The 19,798-nt window shown below is 43.5% G+C and overlaps 1 protein-coding gene across 2 annotated transcripts in view; it reads right to left on the reverse strand.

Moving 5' to 3' along the window:
- The window catches only part of WWC2 (WW and C2 domain containing 2), a 163,692-nt gene that overhangs the window by 78,273 nt on the left and 65,621 nt on the right, over positions 1-19,798 (reverse strand). For both annotated transcript variants that reach the window (XM_006269616.4, XM_019481352.2), the window contains exons 3-4: positions 2,036-2,239; positions 404-480 (exon numbers count right to left, since the gene is read on the reverse strand). In XM_006269616.4, the coding sequence (XP_006269678.1) occupies positions 404-480; positions 2,036-2,239 (281 nt within the window). The remainder of the gene's footprint in view (positions 1-403; positions 481-2,035; positions 2,240-19,798) is intronic.

A 19,798-nucleotide genomic window follows, 5' to 3' on the forward strand; every position in this document is an offset into this window, starting at 1 on the left:
ATTAAGCACACTGGTGCTGATCCCTATGCTATTCACAGGCATTTTTAAAGGATTTCTCCCACTCCTTTCTCAGGTTTCTCCCTTAAAAAAAGAGAAAAAATAATCAATTATTCAATTATTTTCTGGGTGGAATTAATTATGAGGTATAGTTAAACACTTCTCCAATTAATATACTTCTCAAAGCTGAGGGTGTTCCCTGTAGAAGTTAATTGTACAGGCTTTGGGATGATTTGGCTGAGAATGTAATTAAAATCCTTGAATGATGGTTAGAGAAGAATAGTAGGAGGTTTCAATATCAGAGTGGAATAGGCCTAAATCTGACTCTCTGCTAGCCCAAGTGTAGCAGTGCAGTCATGAACCTTACTGTGCAGAATTTAAATGGAAGTATATTAAACATTCTCACCCTTAATCTTGTAGTGGAGATTTCCGCCTTCAGAATGTCAGGGTCATATTTCGTGCTGGATGAAGAGCCTGAGAACACTTATTTCAAAAAAAACAAAACACAACACAACAAACATTTAACTACTTTCAAACCATTAATTATTTCTATGCTTGAAGAGTATTCTTCGTTTCAAACTGGGAGGTTATCATAATACTGCAGACAAAATGAATATTAATCGTTTTAATGTACGCTCTTACTATACTGCAGGACGGTTATCAGTGTAAAAATTACTGATTTATTTTCCAAATTTCTTCTTCTCCTTCTTCCTATCCTTATTCAGGTGGGTTCAAAGCCATAAAGGAGGAAAGACTGTCTATGATAACACCCCATGACAACTCCAAGTTCTCCCTAGCTTTCAAAAACCAGCTCCTGGCTAACACCTCTTCAAGCTGAGAAGCAGTCAGCAGCACTCTCCTACTTGGGGGGGGGGGGGGGGGGGTGGTTAGGAGAAGAGAACCCCAAACAATTTTCAGAGCTCAAAGGAGCTATATTAAAAATAATATTTAGAAAGAGAGCAGACTTGCTCAACAACCAAAACTCAATGCTCTTCTCTCCAGCAGCTGCATACATTGCTTTTATAACATTACCAACACTAGAAAGTAAGCTTCTTAGCCAGCAACTCAAGTGCAGGGCTCTCAAAGCATCTAAGTACCACAGAGTTTTTATATTTTGCTCTCACCATTTAAACTAAAAAGATCCCAGGTATTTGCATTTTAGCCTTCAGCAATATATGCACACATACTGTAAAAATTGAAATAAACAGCTGATAAAAGTTTGCAGCCAAACCTGCTAGTCCCTTTGTCACTGCCATCCATTAAGATAAGCTAATGCCCACAAGCCAAAGTGCATCAGTGATCCCATACCCTTTGAATAAAAACTCACTAGATCCAGGATCTGGAAAATTAAGTAACAGAACAGATTTCAGAAGCAAAAATCATAAGCTACAGCTCTGAAAGAGTTCAATCATAGTGGACAGACAAATGTTCCTTCTAGTACAACACCATTGTGTTAAGACAGTGGTGCACAACCTTCTGGCCCTGTGGGCAACATGAGTGGCCAGGGGCTGGTCCATAGGCCAGATGGAATCCCATGTGGCAGGACTGGGCCCCAAGGACTGGGCACCACGCACTCCTGCTGGAACTGGGACCCAGGGGCCTGCCGTCACCCCCTCCCAGCCCCACGCACAAGGACTGGGCCCTGGGGGCCCAGCACTGCCCCGACACTACCCCTGCATGTTGGGATTGGGCCCTGGGGCCCGGCCCTGCCCCTGCCCAGCCCTGCATGCTAGTGGAAGAGCTAACATGAAGGGCCCACAGCTCCCATGTACTGGAAATTTGTCAGTAAAGGAACAGTGCCACCAAATTTCTGGACCTTGGGAAGTCCTGTGAGCCAAATGAAACAGCACCATGGATTGGATCTGGCCTGATAGCTAGGGAGTAAGCACCCTTCCTTAAGGGAATAAAAGGTGGAAAGGCTGTTCCTATAACAGCCATGGTCCAAGATATTCAGGGCAAACTGAAATGTACCCCAAAGGAGAACAAGAGCCATTGCAGGCCACAGAAAAATGTTACAGTGCATTTCTAGTGTACTTACAGCTTGTTCGAGAGCTTGATTTTTCTTTGTAGGCATCATTCAACCGTACATACTCATCCAAGGCAAGTGCTAGTCTTTGTTCTTTCACATGGTATAGCTCTTTCTGGGTGCTGAGTGCATCCTGTGCTACCATAAGATAGTCTTTTAGCATTCTCTCTTGTTCTTGCCTCCATTGTTTTCGAGGATCTTCTATTTGTGTTGTTTCTTAAAAACACAGTTTTAAAAAGCTTCAATTTAGTTAAATCAACATTTGCCAAGTGATTCAAATAGAATATTTTAGTAACTTTTTATATTTCTTTAACTCAAGATTTTGGCTATACTTGTAATTCACAGATGCGTAAGTTCAGACTATCAGGCCAGTTCCTCCACAAAAAGTCAGGGTAATAAAAGCTTGAAAGGCAGTGCAAATAGTCTGGATACTGCCCAGTTTCTTCAGCTGGATTATCTGTGTCAAAGAATCTGAAAGCTTCCTAATTCTTGGTACTACTTGCATTTCAAAAAAAGTTTATTACCTTGTTAATTTAAGATTACAGCTAAGATCTGGTTACTAGGCAACACAGCAATTCATTTTTATGAAGGTAGCACTTTGTCATGATGGTTTGTATGGGTAAATAGTGCTTAACATACCAATGTCAAAATTATCACTAATGTTCTAATATTAACAATGTACATTTTAAATATATAAATATCTGTGCTGCTGTTATTGTCCATTAAACTAATAACGTGAAACCTCTGCACTGCAATTATTACAGACAAAGGCTTTTTAGTGACCCAGTTATATGGGCACAGGCAACTTGAAGTCTAGCCCACTTCCAAAAATAAGTTTCAGACATTACATCTGCCCCAGATCTGCTACCATTTTTTGACATGTTAAACCACTTTGCTTATACTCTGAAATGGTTTTCTCCACTTTTTTGCTGGTTGCAAAGTTATTTTTCCTTCTCCATTATTAAAGTAGCACCAAGTTCCCATACAAAAGAGAGAAAGAGAGACAAATCATTTCAGAAAACAGACTTGACTATATAGAGTACTGGCAAACGTACAAGACAAACGATCTTTAAATTCACACTCACATGTGTTTACATATACAAGACTGCAAAAAGATTATTACACTACATGCAAAACAAGTCATCACATGATTTAAAAATGTATTAATGCAGATATGCAAAGGGGAACAATGAAAGTTGCACGGTCAGCTTCAGTTTTAGCACTGCCTGACTGCTCAACGTAGTCTTTGGCTGACTACTTGACATGGTCTATTTAAAAATTATAATATTCAGGAGAGAAGAGATGCTATTAGCATAAGACATAGCCTTGACAGAGCTATCCAATCTGAAACTTAAATACAAATCTTCCACAATGCAGGAACTCCATTACAATGCAAGAATATTAACTTTCTTGGCTCAGTTCAGGGAAAAACTTAACAATTAAAAGGAACAAAAAATTCTGTATGAGAAAAGTTAATAAAGAAAAATGTAGTACTTATGAAACACTTAACATCTTCAACTCCACAAATATTAAACCAAAAAATGAGTTTCTAGTATAATCAAGCATTCTGTTATATTCCACTTCCTAAATCACTAAAAATATTTTTTTCATGTGGCCATCTCTATAAGGCACAGACACAGAAGAAAGACTTCTAAAAAAACCTTTATTTTGTAACATTAGAAGCTAACAATAAAAGATTGATAATTACCTACAATAGTACCTTACAGTACCATATACAACTATATGGTAGTCTTTGCAATTGATTTTTTTTGGTGCTGACATCATGCAAAACCAAGAGGCAGAAATAACATGAAAGGAAAAAACTAAACAAATTTTTAAATCACTAAACTAACAAGGTTTGCCTGATTGCTGGATTTTTTTGGTTTGATTTTTGTTGAAAGTATCATACTGATGATCCCTTCTCGAAGTACAAAACATGACAGGCTTGTGCAGTGAAAAAGTTATTTCTCAAGTGTACACAAAGCAAGCATAGAAGGAGAGTACCCATCATGTAAAACCTAAGTGCACTGCATAAAAGATTAAAGCAGAGCAGCTTTATACACAGTTGGCTTTCCAATAACCTCAACAGGGAATCTCTCTCCAAACAACTCACTTTAGCTACACACACAAAACAAAAATCCATGTTTACAGTCACCTGCTCTTTTCCACAGAGACATCACATACACACACAAAGAAGCAAATCAATACCTCTTCTCCCCTCAAATGATCAACAAATGTCCACATCAGTGGCTATTTACTGCCTGTGTGCTTTAACACACCTCCACCCTCCCAGCTCTTTACACAAAAAAATGCGTGCTGGATTTACAGAGGTGTTCTTTCTTCTGCAGTAGGCTGCAGAGCATCAAACAGGATTCTTCATGGGTCAGTGATCAAATAGGATAAGTGCAGTCATGTTGGTTTTTTGGAAGGATGTAATGATGTGGTTGTATATTATGACTACCACTACAAGCAATGAAAAATAATCTTACAAGATTGGAAGGCCTCATCTTTGAGTATGTGGTAGGTAATTGTTTTGCAGGTTTAAATCCGGACTGCTCAACATGTAGCTGGAAGGCCGAATATAGCCTGCAGAGTGCTAAAATGTGGCCTACAGCCTCCCCGTCCTTGTGACTGTAGGACAAGGACAAAGCTGATCAACAGCAGATTTTTATTGTTGAGAAATTCAATCATCAAGCAATTTCTTTTGCCTCTCAAACTATATAGGCAAGCCAACATTATGACTATGTGAGCTTATTTTTTTAGCATGTATATTCATAAACAAGCTAGAAGCAAACAAACTTGCTTCTGGAAAGTTGCTTACATTCAGTGGATTCAAGTTCAGGTGACTAAGGCCTTATCTATGAGGACAAAATGTGTAGCATAGCTGCTGTGGAATGAACTATTCTACAATAGATATACTGGAATAACCTGGGATACTATTCCAGAGTAATTACTCCAATCACAAAACACAAGAGCTATTCCAGAAAAGTAAAATATACTGGAATAACAATTCTAGACTAGCTCGCTCATCCATTTTCCATGTAGACAAGGCTTAAGGACCTCCTCAAGAGGAGCTATAAAGTACCCTCTTCGCTATATGGTCTTTTCAGATATTAGCAAGTAAATAATATTCATTTAATAAATAGGTATATAAATTCACATGCAATACCATTTCTAAACTAATGTTCATCTGAACATTTATAGGATCAACTACAGTTTCTCACAGTGGGTATGGTCAAAGACAGAACTGAAGGCTTCTTCACACCTTCCTGAAAATGTCATCATATTACAGTTCGGGAAGTATTTTGGTTGTTTTGGCAACTGTGCTTTGTAGTATTCATTGGAAATTCAGAGTTCCTTTCTCCACTCCCAAACAGAAGATTATGCTTCTCAAAGTAAAACCATACAGTGCCCAGGAGAAGAGATTTTTCTCTGAATGAGAACTGTTCTTGTCAACCTTACTGGTATGCCACTTAGGGGCCTGACTGGTTCAAAACTGATAATGGGACACAGAGCCCTGCAACTCCAACATCTGAGCTAAAACTCTATGCAAATAAAAGTGTGTCAACTAACACAAAATGTTATGCTATACAACAGTCTTTGTGGAATAAACTTGAGGGATCTCATCCCAATTTCCAGTAGACAAGCATCTGAATCACAAGATGCAACCATTAATTCTTTTGGTTTTTAGAGCAAAACTATTTAATGACCATGAATTGTGATCTATACTCTTACCAGTAAAAGTTACTCATTCACGTCTGGGTGAAGGAACATTGACAAAGTGCGGTGGGGAAACTTGCACTGCTGGGGCTGTATCTGTTTTGTTGATAACTAAGTGAACTTTAATCCCCAGGACTTAAAAAAAAAAAAAAAAAAAAAAAGCTGGTCATGACCTTTCCATATCAACACTTTCTATATTGCCAGCTGGTCACTTTCATGATAATCTTCTGTTTCTCACAGAGAAAGTGAGAAAGTCATTTTATACCACAGGAAATACATTTTAGAAATAGGTAATGACACTATTAGATGTGAACAAAGTGTGTCTCTATTATATATTTTTTTTAAAAGATCCATAAAAGACTAAGAGAAAAAGTTGACAACCCACAAGATATCTACCAAGAATTAATAAAAAAGCATGTAAGAGACAAAAAGCCCATTTGACTTACATTCTGATCTTAACTTAATTTGTTTATTCATGAAGGAAAAGAAAAATCTATATTAGCAGAAATTTAAGTTATAGAAACACAGTCTGAATGTAGCATCTTTTACATGGGCAAAAATTGATCTGTCAGTTTTTGTAGTTTTATCTGGCAGAAGCACTTGTGAATTATAAAATTATTCAATTCCTCTAAGAAACCTTTATTAAAAAGCATTCATTTAAATTATAATATGTTATTGCAGTGGGAATGTTAGTACATTTTCTTAATAATAAAGACAATTGGATAGCTTATTTCCTGCAGTTTTCAAAATCTAGAAGACTTCACATGTGTTAGGGGAAGATTCTATGAAATACTTAAGGTCACTAGTAGAGAACCTGCACAAAAAGAAAGATGCTTTGCTTTGCTCCAAGTACTGCAATCATTGCACCTCCTTTTATGTATATAACATTTAATGTTATTTGCCGCCCATGGAAGCTATCACAGCCAAAAGCATTCATGGTTCAAAGTAGTTGACCCACATAATGAATTTGGGCCAAAGAATAATTCAGTGCCAATAGACTAGGGTTTTTAGTTATGCTGCTCTTCAAAAAAAAAAACTGTAAGGAAAAAGGAAATCCAAAAACTTTCAGTACAACACTTTACATGTGTGGGAAGCCAAACGCTTCTGAGAACATTCAGGCATTTCAATTTTTCATGAGCTCATTTCAGACATTGCTGTTCCTGTCTGCTACCATGCAACTCTGCCAAGTTTTTTAATAGCCCTCTATGAGCAGAAGGAAACTATTATATTATCTTCAACGGATCATATTTCTATAAAATAAATAAAATTAAAAGTGCACTAGAAAATACCCAGGGGAAAGGCTTGACAAGGAACATGAGGGAAGACCAGGAAGAAAAGAGATGGGTATTTTTTTATTCCAGGATTATCAATGCTATGGAAGCAATGTTTTCCAGCATCACCCTAGTTAACTCAAGTTGCAGTGTTGAGTGATTCCAGAGTGAGCCACATCAAGCTCTCTCTTGCCAAAGACGTCTCATTTAGGTGAAGAGGTTAGAAAACAACAGTAAGGGAAATTGCAGAGGTAGGAAATGAGAGACTCTCAGGGATTCTCAAGAAGAAAAGTGTCAGAGATGCTAAACTGGAGGTCACTTCTGGGATTATACAGCTCATCCAGGGAAAAGATTTGGCACCTGTTCGCACGTTCCTGTTACAATGGTAACGGGGCTCCCTCTACCCACTTCAGGGCAGAAAAGCCTGAAGTCAGCCAAGTCTGTTCCAAAACATGTTCCTATTCAGCAGGCATTCAAGAATAGGCTGGAAATGAGTACCGGGTGATGGTTAGGTGATTACGTGCTGAGCATTATGAAGACTTACTCTTTGCTCAGGGGAAGTTAAGCTTCAAGTAAGGAACTAGTTGTAGGGAGGCTGCCTGGAATAAAACCAGAATTCTCACAGAATTCCCACAATAAAAGACCAGAGGTTGGCCAGCTCTTCAGAATAGCTGTGCAATGGTCTGACAATGCTGATCAGGGAGCAGGAATACAGTGTACCAAATGCTTTTATATCATCAAAGCAATCCTACTGTTGGCATAACTCCAGGAAAGAGGGTTGTGGTTAGTAGTTTAGGCAGAGAAGATCCAAGGGAGAGGATGCCATAAGAAAGAGGCAGTGAGAAAAGAGTAAGTTTGAGTTTTAGGACAGACAACTCAGCAGTCAGGTGTTTGTCCAACTGGGATCCAGGGCAATCTCCTCCTGTGAGGGGAACAGCAACTCTTTGATATGATTGTAGGGAAAAGAGACAGACTTCCAGCACAGGAGGACTGCAAGTTTTGCCCAGGAAAAAAAAGTCTGGAGGCTGGTGCATCTAACAGGACAGAATTTCAGGTATATGGGCCGAGTCTAGCACAATTCTGGGAATAGTGTCAGCATTTTTTTTTTGATCTAGTTACCCGCAAAGCAATTGAAGTGATTAGTTCTCAGAAACCAAACCATGCTGAAAGCTAGGAGATCTGTCAGAAAGAAAGGGAAACCAAGGGAAGGGTAACTGCAGGGCCATGACACACAGGACTGCACTTTGCCAATTATAACCATAGTAATGATCTCAGTGACAAGACTCTTTTGTTCATATGCTAATTCAGTGATAAAAAAAGATGTTTCATTTCACCTGACATCAATTTGCTTAACATAACCCATAGTTATATGGCTGTCTCAATTTTCCCAGTGGCTCAAAACGTTCACCCTAAAAACAAGCTCCACCCCTTCTAGAAAACAGGGGAAAAGAAAAAAGAAAAGAAACTACTAGCTTGCCCACAACCTTCCAAAAAAAGCTGTCTATTCATATGGTTGCTTCTTCCAAGGTGCTTCTCTTAAGACTTGGCTTATCCCATGCTAATTGATAAAGATCAAAGGCAGCTAAAAGAAGAGGATCCACACTAAATCTAAGTGGATCTTTGGGTGTTTTCTGCCAGGCTTATGACTAGACTCCTAGACACCTGCAGTGGGAAATGTCTCCTTTTGGTCTTTAATAATAGGCTCAGGTGAATACATCTGAAAACGCTCTCATCAATCCAAGAAAAGCAAAGAAAACAAACAAGGTGTAGAAACTGTAAAAAAAATCATCGTGGATTTAAATTTTAACCTTTTCATGTTATTAGAAACAACAAATTTCAAAACTCAGTTAAAGCAGCGGAACAATGCATGCAACCAAGGGGAAAGTCTTAATGATCAATAAAAGCAGCAAATACACCTGCATCATTTTAAGGGAGAACAAAAAAATGCCACTAGACTGGTTTAAGATATTTTACCCTACTGTTTATGTTTCAGAAGCTTTCTAAAGGAAACATTTACATTTTGTGAAATACTGCACAATTCAAGCATTAGCCACAAAAGAGGATTCCCAAAGACACCTCTGAGGAAAATTTAAAAAAGAAATGTTCTGTCATTTCCATCTAATACATTTGTTCAATGGATACGTGAAGCCTAAGTGTGTTACAGCGGCAATGGATAAGACCCTGTGGCCCTACAAGATCACACAGTTATAACACATAATATGGTTTCAGAAGTTATCTAAAATACGGAAGGTGAAGTAATACAATATATCATCCAATGATAAAAATGTCACAAACAAAAAAATCACATTCTACTGGTTTTATGGATAGGGAAGTTTGTAAGTTATAAGGAGACATGATGGAACATTAGATTGTTCAGAATACTTTGCAGACACATTTACATAGAAAAAAATTCTTATCTCCTCCTGTGCTCTACTCAGTTTCCCTTAACATAAAATAATTCAGCACCTGACACTGACAGTTAGAAAGTACACTCTGTTTCATGAACACACACATTTGCTTGCTCTTAGGAAGTCTATTATGAAAGATTTCTACTGAGAACAGTGGAACAACATTTTAGCTGTGTCCCTGAGCTCATGATTCACCAGTCCCCTCTTTATATCTAGTAACATGCTCCACATACTACACACACCACAGAAACTCCAAGTACTGCGCTCAATATAAGCCATTCCCTCAGTGGGTTCTTATAAATGAACACATTCTTCAAGTAGCAGCGGATTCTTTTATAGGGGTTGCATAAATAAGATGCAAAAACTGTATACGCAGTTATTTTCAATAGTTACAATCTGTTGGTTACTTGGTCTTCCCTCTATGCCGCCAACTGACTGCTGCCTTCAGTTCTGATCCTGATCCCTACCTTCTGCCACATCCAAATCTTACTCCTTTGCCAGTATTCCAAGTATTAGGGGTACAATGATAGATTTTTTGGGCTGATACCAATGGCCGATTATTAATGAGACATATCAGCTGATACTGATCTGATTGTTGATATACAGCCTGGCAGCTTGGAAAGCAGCGTCTGGCTGGTAAGCCTGTTGGCAGAGGGTGGAGGAGCAGATCAAGGCCCCTGTGGGGAGAGAGTGGGGCTGGGGCTGGCTGTGGGATGGAACCATGAACAGCTCATCCAGGAAGTGCTATGGGGGGTGGCTCCCACCACTGCATGCACCCCTGGGGGCACATGTCCCCCGGATCTGTGTATAGGGTGAGGGCAGGCTGCCACTATGGGTAGTGCTGGGCTCCTCCTGGAAGGGGGCTGGGCCAGAGCTATGCTTGGGCAGGGCAGCAGCAGCACTAGGAGGGGGGCTACAAGGTGGCATGTGGCATTTATTGGTGACATTATCGTCCATATCAGCCAAAAAAGCCAATTGCCAATAATGTCAATTTTCCTTTTATCGGTGCCAATACAATATGGACCAATGTATCACTGCACTTCTACCAAGTATTAAGGAGTCCTCTACTGGCTAGATCAGGGGTTACCAACATTTGTATGCCTCAGGGCACATTCAAATTTAAAAGAAAAAGCAGTGGATGTCAATATGACAGCATTTTTTGTTGGAATAATGATTTTTACTGATCATGAAAATGTGCACGGGCACCCGAATAAACCTCAGGGGGCGCCATGACGCCTGTGCGCACCACGTTGGGAACCGCTGGGCTAGATGCTTTTCCTGTAGCTCAGCTAAAGAAGGTAAGCTACCTTGTAACAAGCAAGTTTGATAAGGTGTCCGTTGTATGCATTTTTTGGTGGCTGCCAGTGAAGATTCTAGGAAAAAGGGCTGGGTGCTCCCTTGGAAACAGAAGAGAACCATGACTGACTGAGGAAGTGTATGTGTTACATGCCTGAGCAAGCAGCATTCAGAGCTGCCTGAAGCTACAGGTAAATTATGTGAAATTCTTCCCTTTCCAAGAGCATCCCCAGATTAACTAGCACCAGGTTGGTGGAAAGAGAAGAATGACCTTACCAGCAAAGCGCCATACCCAGGAACTGGAGATTAAGTTGCTATGGCACTCTTTCTGTTCTGCTCATGGCCAGTTTAAACAGACTACCAATCTCAACTGCAGAAAGGAGAAAACCAAATGTGGGAGTAAGTAAATCCATTAAATTTTAGACTCACAGTGCAAGGATCCAGAAGCAATGGTAGAGAGCAGCCCACAGAAAAGGGCTGAGTTGCACATTCTATGCTTTCAGGCTAGGGGTGCAAAAGGGACTTAGAGAAGAGATCCCTTCGGGTGGATGAAAGTGGAACAGTTTTGTAAAGCAGGATCATCAAAAATACAGTCCAAGGAATCTGGGGGCAGAGCTAACAGGTGAAGCCTACTGCAGGATCTGGGGCTACTGCTGACATAGCTCCCCTTGTCCTGACACACTTTGGCCCATCACTTATGCCACCAATGCTGCAGGTCCTCCTGCTGTCGGGTCTGAATCTGGCCTGAGAGGAGCCCTTCAGTCCTGATCTGGCCCATGGAGCATGGTGAGTTAAATGATCCTGCTGTATAGGAAACTATGAAAAAAGAGGAAGATATACAACAGTGTGGAGCCTATGTTATACAATGGCTTAAGCATGTACAATCTTCTGCTTTTCATTCAAAGTGTGAGAGTTTACAAAGCCCAACTCTGTCCTGGACCCACCCCTTGTGGGAAGTGTGGCTGTCCCAAATTTGTAGCACGACATCATGGATTTGCTCTTTCCAAGTTCAGAGATGAACAGACTTTAATTCCTTTAAAATAATTTTAATTATTTTTCCTCAAAAAACAAAAATCTAACTATAAGTATCCTAAATTATATAGCACATTTTCTGCAACAGAATGTGTATGACAGAGTTTCCATAATACAGTAATGCCCGCTACTAAAATCTACCTCAGACAAGCAAAAAGGAACATGCTCTAAAGTCCAAAGTAACAGGATGGTATCAACTATATTCTTTAAATTGTGCATGCTGTATAGATTGAATTTGATGACTGTAACACAGATATCACATATTTTAAATCATTAGGCAGAAAAATTCTGATGAAACATTTTCCATCAGAATTAGCCAATTTATCAGAAGTGAAATGTTTCATGGGCATGGTCTGATTTTGACCAGGTTCTTTAGGAAACCAGATAGGGCTCCTGAGCCAAACTCCTGGCACCTGTGGTTCTGGGACAGCCTGACAAACAGATGCCTCTGGGGGTAGTATTTCAGTTAGATCTTTTTGGTTTTCATTTCAAACTGAAATAAGAGAAAATTCCAAACATCAAAGGACCTTGTAAAAAGAAATCCTTTTCTTTGCCCAGCTCTCACTTCCAACTAATTAGGGAAGAGCTGTGGAAGGTATAAATGGCAAAGCAAGAGGATAAAGATGGATAAAACATGTTCCACATCTATTTGAAAGGAAAGGCTTATGAAAAAAATACTATTTGTCACTTTCTGCTCATAAAATAAATAGGCTGTACTATTCCTGTAAGAAAAGGTACAATGAGAAAACACTAAAGTCTAGTTTAAATCACCAAATGTTCTGACACTCAGTGTAAAAGATTCCATCTTCAAACAGGCTGGGGCAATGAGGGAACAATGACAAGAATAGGGAAACTACTGAAGCTACATAATAGTTTCTTAAGACCTCTTAAAATATACTCTTTGGCTTTTCCTATGTGGAATAATTGTCTAACCATGTTCCTTGCCCTTCCCCAAATCCTACTCTTTCCTGCCTCGCAGCCTAACAACATATCATTGCTACTACATGTGCGGGCCGGGTGCGAATCCGCGGCCCTTGTCGCGCTGCACGCAGGCTGCGGCCAGCAGCCCGGGCACACCGGGTCGGAGAGGGCGGGCGCTGAGCTAGAATTAGGTACAGACGCGTAATGGTAGATTTTAAGATTGTTTACTTACACCGGGATGGTCGCGGTGCAGGCTGGAAAACTTGCTTGAGTTGCGGTTACAAACAGAAAGAACACGAACAATCATGTGGAGTTTGCTAGGCTCCACGCAAACAGAACTCCGGATGTCCTGGACAAGCGCGCCACCGAAATGGAAACTTGTAGATACGTCTTATAATTTTTCATTCGAAGACGGGAAGAGGTGGGTGGTGGATCAGGCCGCCAAACTCCTCTGGATCTCACACAAGGTTTCTATTGCCCTGCCGTGTACCCAGAGTCCCCACGAGATCGATGTGGAGTCCTCCTCGGCTTGGGCGGAAACTGCTCAAGCCTCTTATACGGCTAGCAGGCCAATCGCTAGCCGCCACATGGGAATAATTTAGAACTAGCCAATAGCAGGGAACAAATTTGCATACGGGTGGCGGGAACTCCTTTGCACCGTGCATTTCTGTCGCAACTTGAGAAAGGCACCCTGCAAAGACAGCTGCAAAGTGGCGGGAACTTTTCCCTTGCACGCGGGTTCTCTATGCAGCAAAACTCCACCGTGCAACGAAGCTGTAATCCCACGGGGATAATTCTAGTGCCGAAGCACACACAAAATCATACCTTTGGGTCATGACACTACAAACTCAACTTCTTTTGCATGCCCCCCTGCCATCAGATAATTCCAGCCTCACATAACTGATCCTGATGTGCTACAAGATGAGTGGTTCTCAAGCTTTTTCAGATTCCAGGTGGCAATCCTTCATAGCTTTTTCCAAATTTAGCAGCACCCTGGTTGAAAGCCACTGCTTTAGGCATTAGCAAGCTTGGGAGCTCTAATAAGAAAAGAGCTGGCAGCATTTTAAGCACTGCATCAATTAGATCTACTTGAAAAAAATTGAATTGGGATTTCTAAAACTGTTCTAAATGCTGTGAGATATCTGAACGTCCAAATGGGAATTTAAGCCTAACTTCATTGTTTGATGAATCTGCCAATAGCAACTAATTCATAATTTTACTTCATATTCAAAATATATTCAGCACTGGCAAGCATGGTAGTACTCTTACCCACAACTGTACCTGGAGTCATTTTATTTAAGAATGCCCTTGGACAAATAGAATAAATGCAGTTTGTCCTCGCCTATGCTAGTATTTAGCCAAGAACATCTACACCACCTAGAATTCAAAACATAACCTTGGGCACAACCCTACTCTAGGAGTCACATAACTTGTTGCTAAAAAAATTAAGTGGGCATGCTAATAATAATGACAGTGGGAATGCTAATAATAATAATAATAATATCATACCATCTCCCTGTTCCCCACACACAGAGAACGCTCAGAATAACTCACCTAAACACTAAGGCAGGGTTTGGCAACTCCCGGCACATGTGCCGAACATGGCACATGAGGCCATTTGCTCAGCATGCCACTGCCAGCCTCCCAGCCCCAGCGGCTGCAGTGCTGGCACCTGCTGCCTTCCCGGAGCCCAGGGCTGGGAGATAGCCGGGGCTGGGGCGGGCAGGCAGCAGCTGTTTGCAGCCTCCTGGCTGCAGCATGCCCAGGTTCTGGGTAGCTGCTGATAGCCATGGAGCCCGGGCTGCCCAGAGCCTAGGCCAGCTGCAGCCAGGAGGCTGCAAACAGGTGCTGCCTCCTGGCCCCAGCCCTGGACCCCCCGGCCCCAGTTGCCTCCCAGCCTCAGCCCTGGCCCCGAGCTCCAGGAAGGCAGCCTCTGCAGAGCAGCATGTGGAACCCGGCATGGCAGGACACAGCAGGGAGGTGCACGAAAGCTGCCTGCTGCTCCAAGCTCCCCATGCCACACTTCCCCTGCAGGTGGGGGCAGCAGCGAAAGGCACAACCCTGCACTGCTTCCCCCTGTGCACATGGGTGAAGTGTGACCAGGGCAGTGCAGGATTTGCAGCAGCAGGGAGTATGAGCACACAGTGCGCACCTGCTCTGCCACTCACACAGATCTGGGGGGTTAAGGTTGCCCCCTGCCCCCTGGGAGTGCACACTTCCACCAAGTACCGGCCCCACCCCCTGCCCAAGCCCACAGCAGGCAGCAGCAGTGGGGGAGCCGGCTTCTGCTCCTGCTGCAGCAGCCACTGCCTTCTGCTGGGGGGCAGGCAGGGAACTGCGGACCTGGCTCCCTGGGCCCGCGGCCCTGGCAACTGGGGGCCCCCTCCGGCAGGGCTGGGGGGCAAGGAGTATGAGCAGGGCTGGGAGGTAGTGGCATGAGCACAGCTGGGGGCAGGGACTTTGGACGGGGGGCAAGGGGCACAAGCAGGGCTAGGGGGCTGTAGTGGGGGGACCCACAAAAAACAAATACACAAGATCAAAGTAAGTATCAGAAGTTTTACTTCTTTTTCTGGCATGCTGTCGCTCCGGCACCTTCCACAGTAGTCATAGTGGTTTTCTTGGCACTCTGGGCAAAAAACGTTGCCTACCACTTAAAAATGGCTGATCGGGGGTAAATCTGAACCCTCATGAGATGAAGATGTTTCAAAATGAAGTGCCTTCTGTAACTTGTGTCTCCTTGCCAGCCTCTGAGCTATTTTCAGAATGAGAGGGGGGAAAGGGAACAGAGGGAATTTGGTCTGGGGTTTGTTCAGCCCTCGCTGGAGGGTGGGCTCCAGTTCACCCACCCCACCCTCCAGCACCACTAGAACGAGCTCCCTCTGCTCCCTCCCCCCTCCCATTCTGAAAACAGGGACATGCTGGGACGGAGGAGGGGCTGCTGCCAAGGGAAACCGACTGCAGGCTCCCAGCCTACAACTAGATTCTCCTTCCCCCTAGACCAAACAGGGAATTTCTGTTTGGTCTGAGGCAGTGGTACTCAACCTTTTTCCTACCAGGACCCATTTGCAAAGATTCATGGTCTGTCCTGACCCACATCCCCTGGCTCTGCTGCTGCCCAACCCCCAGTCCCCTGTTCCCCTGCCCCCGCTGGTGTCCCTCACTCCCGACCCACAGCCCCTGCATCCCCAGCCCTGCCAGAGGGGCCCCCACCTGCCCCTGTCCCAGTCAGGCCAGAATGCAGTGGCTCCAGCTCACACAGGCAGCAGCAGAGCAAGTCTGGCCCTGTCATGGGCTGGAGGGAGGAGGAGGAGAGGCTTATGAAACCCCCCTGCCCTGGGCTGGGGCTGCTGCGCTGAGCCAGGCAGCCTGGTCATGGCGCCTCCCACCTCCCAAGAAGCGTCTCCCAGACATATTGCCCCCGTGACCATGGGCACTGGCCCCAGTGCCACCAGACCAGCCACACAGCTCTCCCCCGCCATCTTCCCCCACTGGAAGGGGCAGGTGCCTTCCTGCTGCCCCTCTGCCCTCCTGCAACTCATGAGCCTTTGAAATATTCTTGCGACCACTTTTGGGTTGTGACCCACAAGTTAAGAAACACTGGTCTGGAGGATCATTGTAACTCAGAATGCTTCTACCAAGTGTTCTCAGTTACAGCAGGGACTTCCTATGCCTGAAGAAGAGTGACTGTGCCCGACTTCTGTCTGTACCCTAAAGGTTTAAGCTTCACATGAGACCACATAGCATCTGCCTATTGCGGTGGTTCTCCATGAAATGTCTTTCCAGGATGTCACACCATTGCCTGGTGGAACTGTCCTGCACTGGAAGCAGCTGTAGCAGGAGGGTGCACTCCTACTAGCATTAGGTTTATCACATATGAAGACTATGAACAGTTCAGTTTATCACATAACCTAACGCAGGCAGAAATGCTCTCTCTTGCTGCAGCTACTTCGCGGTCTGGCCCTGCATGTGCTCCCTGGGAGCAGGTACAAGAGGCAATTTCAGCTGGTGGTGACAGTGGCAGTGGCTCCACTGCAGCATCCTTGAAAAGGCCTCATGACACCCCTGTTGAGAACCACTTTATCAGACAGATGACATGAGAAAAGTCAAGTTCCTACCTGTTGTTTCCTGGCCAATTCGGAAACAGGCTATTTAGGAAACAGACTGGAGAACAAGATGATGATCCAGGCTGCACCCCACTCCAAATTCCCTTTCCAACATGCTACTCTTTCCCTCCACAAGAAAGGACATAGGCGCTCTTAGGAAATTAGCTGGGTCACTTCTGTAAATCAAGCTTGTGGAGATTAACTGTATTTTTAAAACATCCATCTAGGCCAAGTTTCAGGTTTCTGTGGATTCAAGTCAGAACATTACTGTTTTATTCTGTTTCACGTACGTGTGTGTGTGGGCACACATGCGCATGTGTGTATGTATTGTAATCAGTGCTGACCTTAATACAAGTCAGAGATCTGCTGTAGGTGCAATCATGTTAATCTAGCATAATTAACATCTCTGATAGTCATATTGAGAATTGTATGAGATTTGTATCTGCAAATTCTCTGCTCGTCAACATCAGCAAATTCAGATTTAATGAAATTACAGAAAAAAAGCATTTGTCATCCAGTACTGTACTAAGCAACCTTTACTTCTAGCAGCTTTTGTGGTCACTCTTCTTTCGTCTCAACACATGAAAAATCAAAACCACAAACCAAACTTTAACCATTTGATCATGGGAAACATTTTTGCTACTAGTTCATTCTGCTGTATGATAGCTTTCAGAAACTATTCTAATATAAAAATCTGTAATAAATTGGGAAAGTTAAAAAGAACTGGAATATGAAATTTAGAAAACAGGAAGTTACTAATTCACTGAAATTCTGGAAAGATTATTTTTTTTAACCAAATTATTCAAACAAAAATTGCAAGAGCATGGAAAATAAGATGTGCCTATTGCATCAAACAAATTTGAATGCACTACTGGGCAAATATAAAATTTAACACAAAACAAATGTTAAAAGTAAAATAATTTGAACAAATACCTGCTATCATTATCTGTCATCTTAAAGCAATGGGCTATTTAAATTAGTGAAGAGTGCACAAGAACACTACATTTGTAGATTACTCTTCATACACAGCCTAAAGTAAAAGTTGGTCAGAAAGTTGTGGTCAACTTAAAAAGAGTGATTTAGAATAATGTGAATTTAACTATAGAGTTAAACTATAAACAATAGAGTTAAAAGGAATAAAGTCCTTTTAAAATTACCTAGGAGGTAATTTTAGGATTTTATTATGAGAATGAAGAATCTGAAAGGGGAAAAAAATTAGGTGTTTGGACATGGCATTTATTTCACCCCTATCATCCAAAGATCTCAGAAAACTTATCATATATAGCAAAATATGGCTTTTTCTCTTTCCTCAATTTGTGACTTTTTTCTTGCAAATGGATAAACTGAGGTGCAATACGGGGCAAATGCGTCAAGGTTCTATAATGGGTAGGCAACGTTTTTTGGCCGAAGTGCCAAAAAAACACTATGACTACCTTGGAAGGTGCTGGAGTGACAGCATGCCAGAAAAATTACTAAAACTTCTAATACTACCTTTGATCTTGTGTATTTGTTTTGTGCAGGTCCCCCCACGACAGCCCCCTAGCCCTGCTTGTGCCCCTTGCCCCCCAGCTCTGCTCTTACCCCTTGCCCCCCACCCCTGCTTGTGCCCCTTGCTCCCCACCCAAAGTCCCTGCCTCCCAGCCCTGCCGGGACCGTGGGGCCAGGGAGCCAGGTCCGCAGCTCCCCACCTGCCCCCAACAGAAGGCAGTGGCTGCTGCAGCAGGAGCAGAAGCCGACTCCCCCACTGCTGCGGGCTTGGGCAGGGGGTGGGGCCGGCTCCTGGTGGCAGCATGCACTCCCAGGGGGCAGGGGGCAACCTTCACCCCCCAGATCTGTGTGAGTGGCAGAGGAGGTGCACACTGTGGGCTTGTGCTCCTCCCCATGCTGCCCTCCTTTCTGCCTCTGAAGAGCAGCGTGTGGAACCCAGCATAGCAGGGCACAGTGGGGAGGTGCACGACAGCTGCCTGCTGCTCCAAGCTCCCCGCTGCCCTGGCCACACTTCCGCTGCAGGTGGGGGCAACAGCGAGGGACACAACCCTGCACTGCTGCCTGTGCTGCCCCCGTGCACACAAGGGAAGTGTTACCAGGACAGTGCAGGGCTTGCAGCAGCAGGCACCTTCCCTGTGTGGCCCGGCCCCTCTTTGCGCTGCCGCTCTGGGTCGCACGTGCTGCGCTCCGGAGGGCCCACGGGAGGGCAGCATGGCTGGGAACGCAGCATTTGCAACCCAAAGCAGCAGCACACAGAGGGGTCGTGCGGTGAAGCTGCCTGATACTGCAAGCCCCACAATACCCTGGTTACACTTCCCTTGTGTGCACAATGGCAGCACAGGCAGCAGCGCAGGGTTGTGCCCCTCGCTGCTGCTCCCACCTGTGGGGGAAGTGTGGCCTAGGCAACAGGGAGCTCAGAACGTCAGGCAGCTGTCATGCACCTCCCCGCTGTGCCGGGTCCCACACACTGCTCTGCAGAGGCAAAACGGAGGCTGTAAACAGCTGCTGCAAACAGCTGCTGCCTCCCCACCCCAGCCCTAGCTGTCTCCCGGCCCCAGGAAGGCAGCAGGTGCCAGCACTGCACCTGTTGGGGCTGGGTGGCTGGCAGTGGCATGCCGAGTAAAATGGCCTTGCGTGCCATCTTCAGCACACGTGCCGGGGGTTGCCGACCCCTGTTCTATAACAAGATAAAGAGAAAAAAGGAGAGAGACAAATTTACAATCTTCCACTCTCACCAACAGTAAAAAAACAACCCTTCTCCTAGGAAAACTCCATCCCCAACAAATGCAATGTTAATTGTAATGATAAACAGTATGAAATGGTGGGTTTTAAAAAGACACTATCAAATTAAAAATATTATTCCTTCCTGACAAATACTATATTTACTACTTAGAAGCAACTTCCAATATTATGAATGAAAATTAACCAAAAAGATTAGGTATTTTAAAGGACTGTGCGCCTTTGACATGATTTTTCACATAGGCAATTTCACAGCTTCCCCTAAATAGAACTATGGGGTTTATTCCCAACCAAAAT

Source organism: Alligator mississippiensis, chromosome 2, assembly GCF_030867095.1.
Source record: "Alligator mississippiensis isolate rAllMis1 chromosome 2, rAllMis1, whole genome shotgun sequence".
Classification (NCBI taxonomy): Eukaryota; Metazoa; Chordata; order Crocodylia; family Alligatoridae; genus Alligator; species Alligator mississippiensis.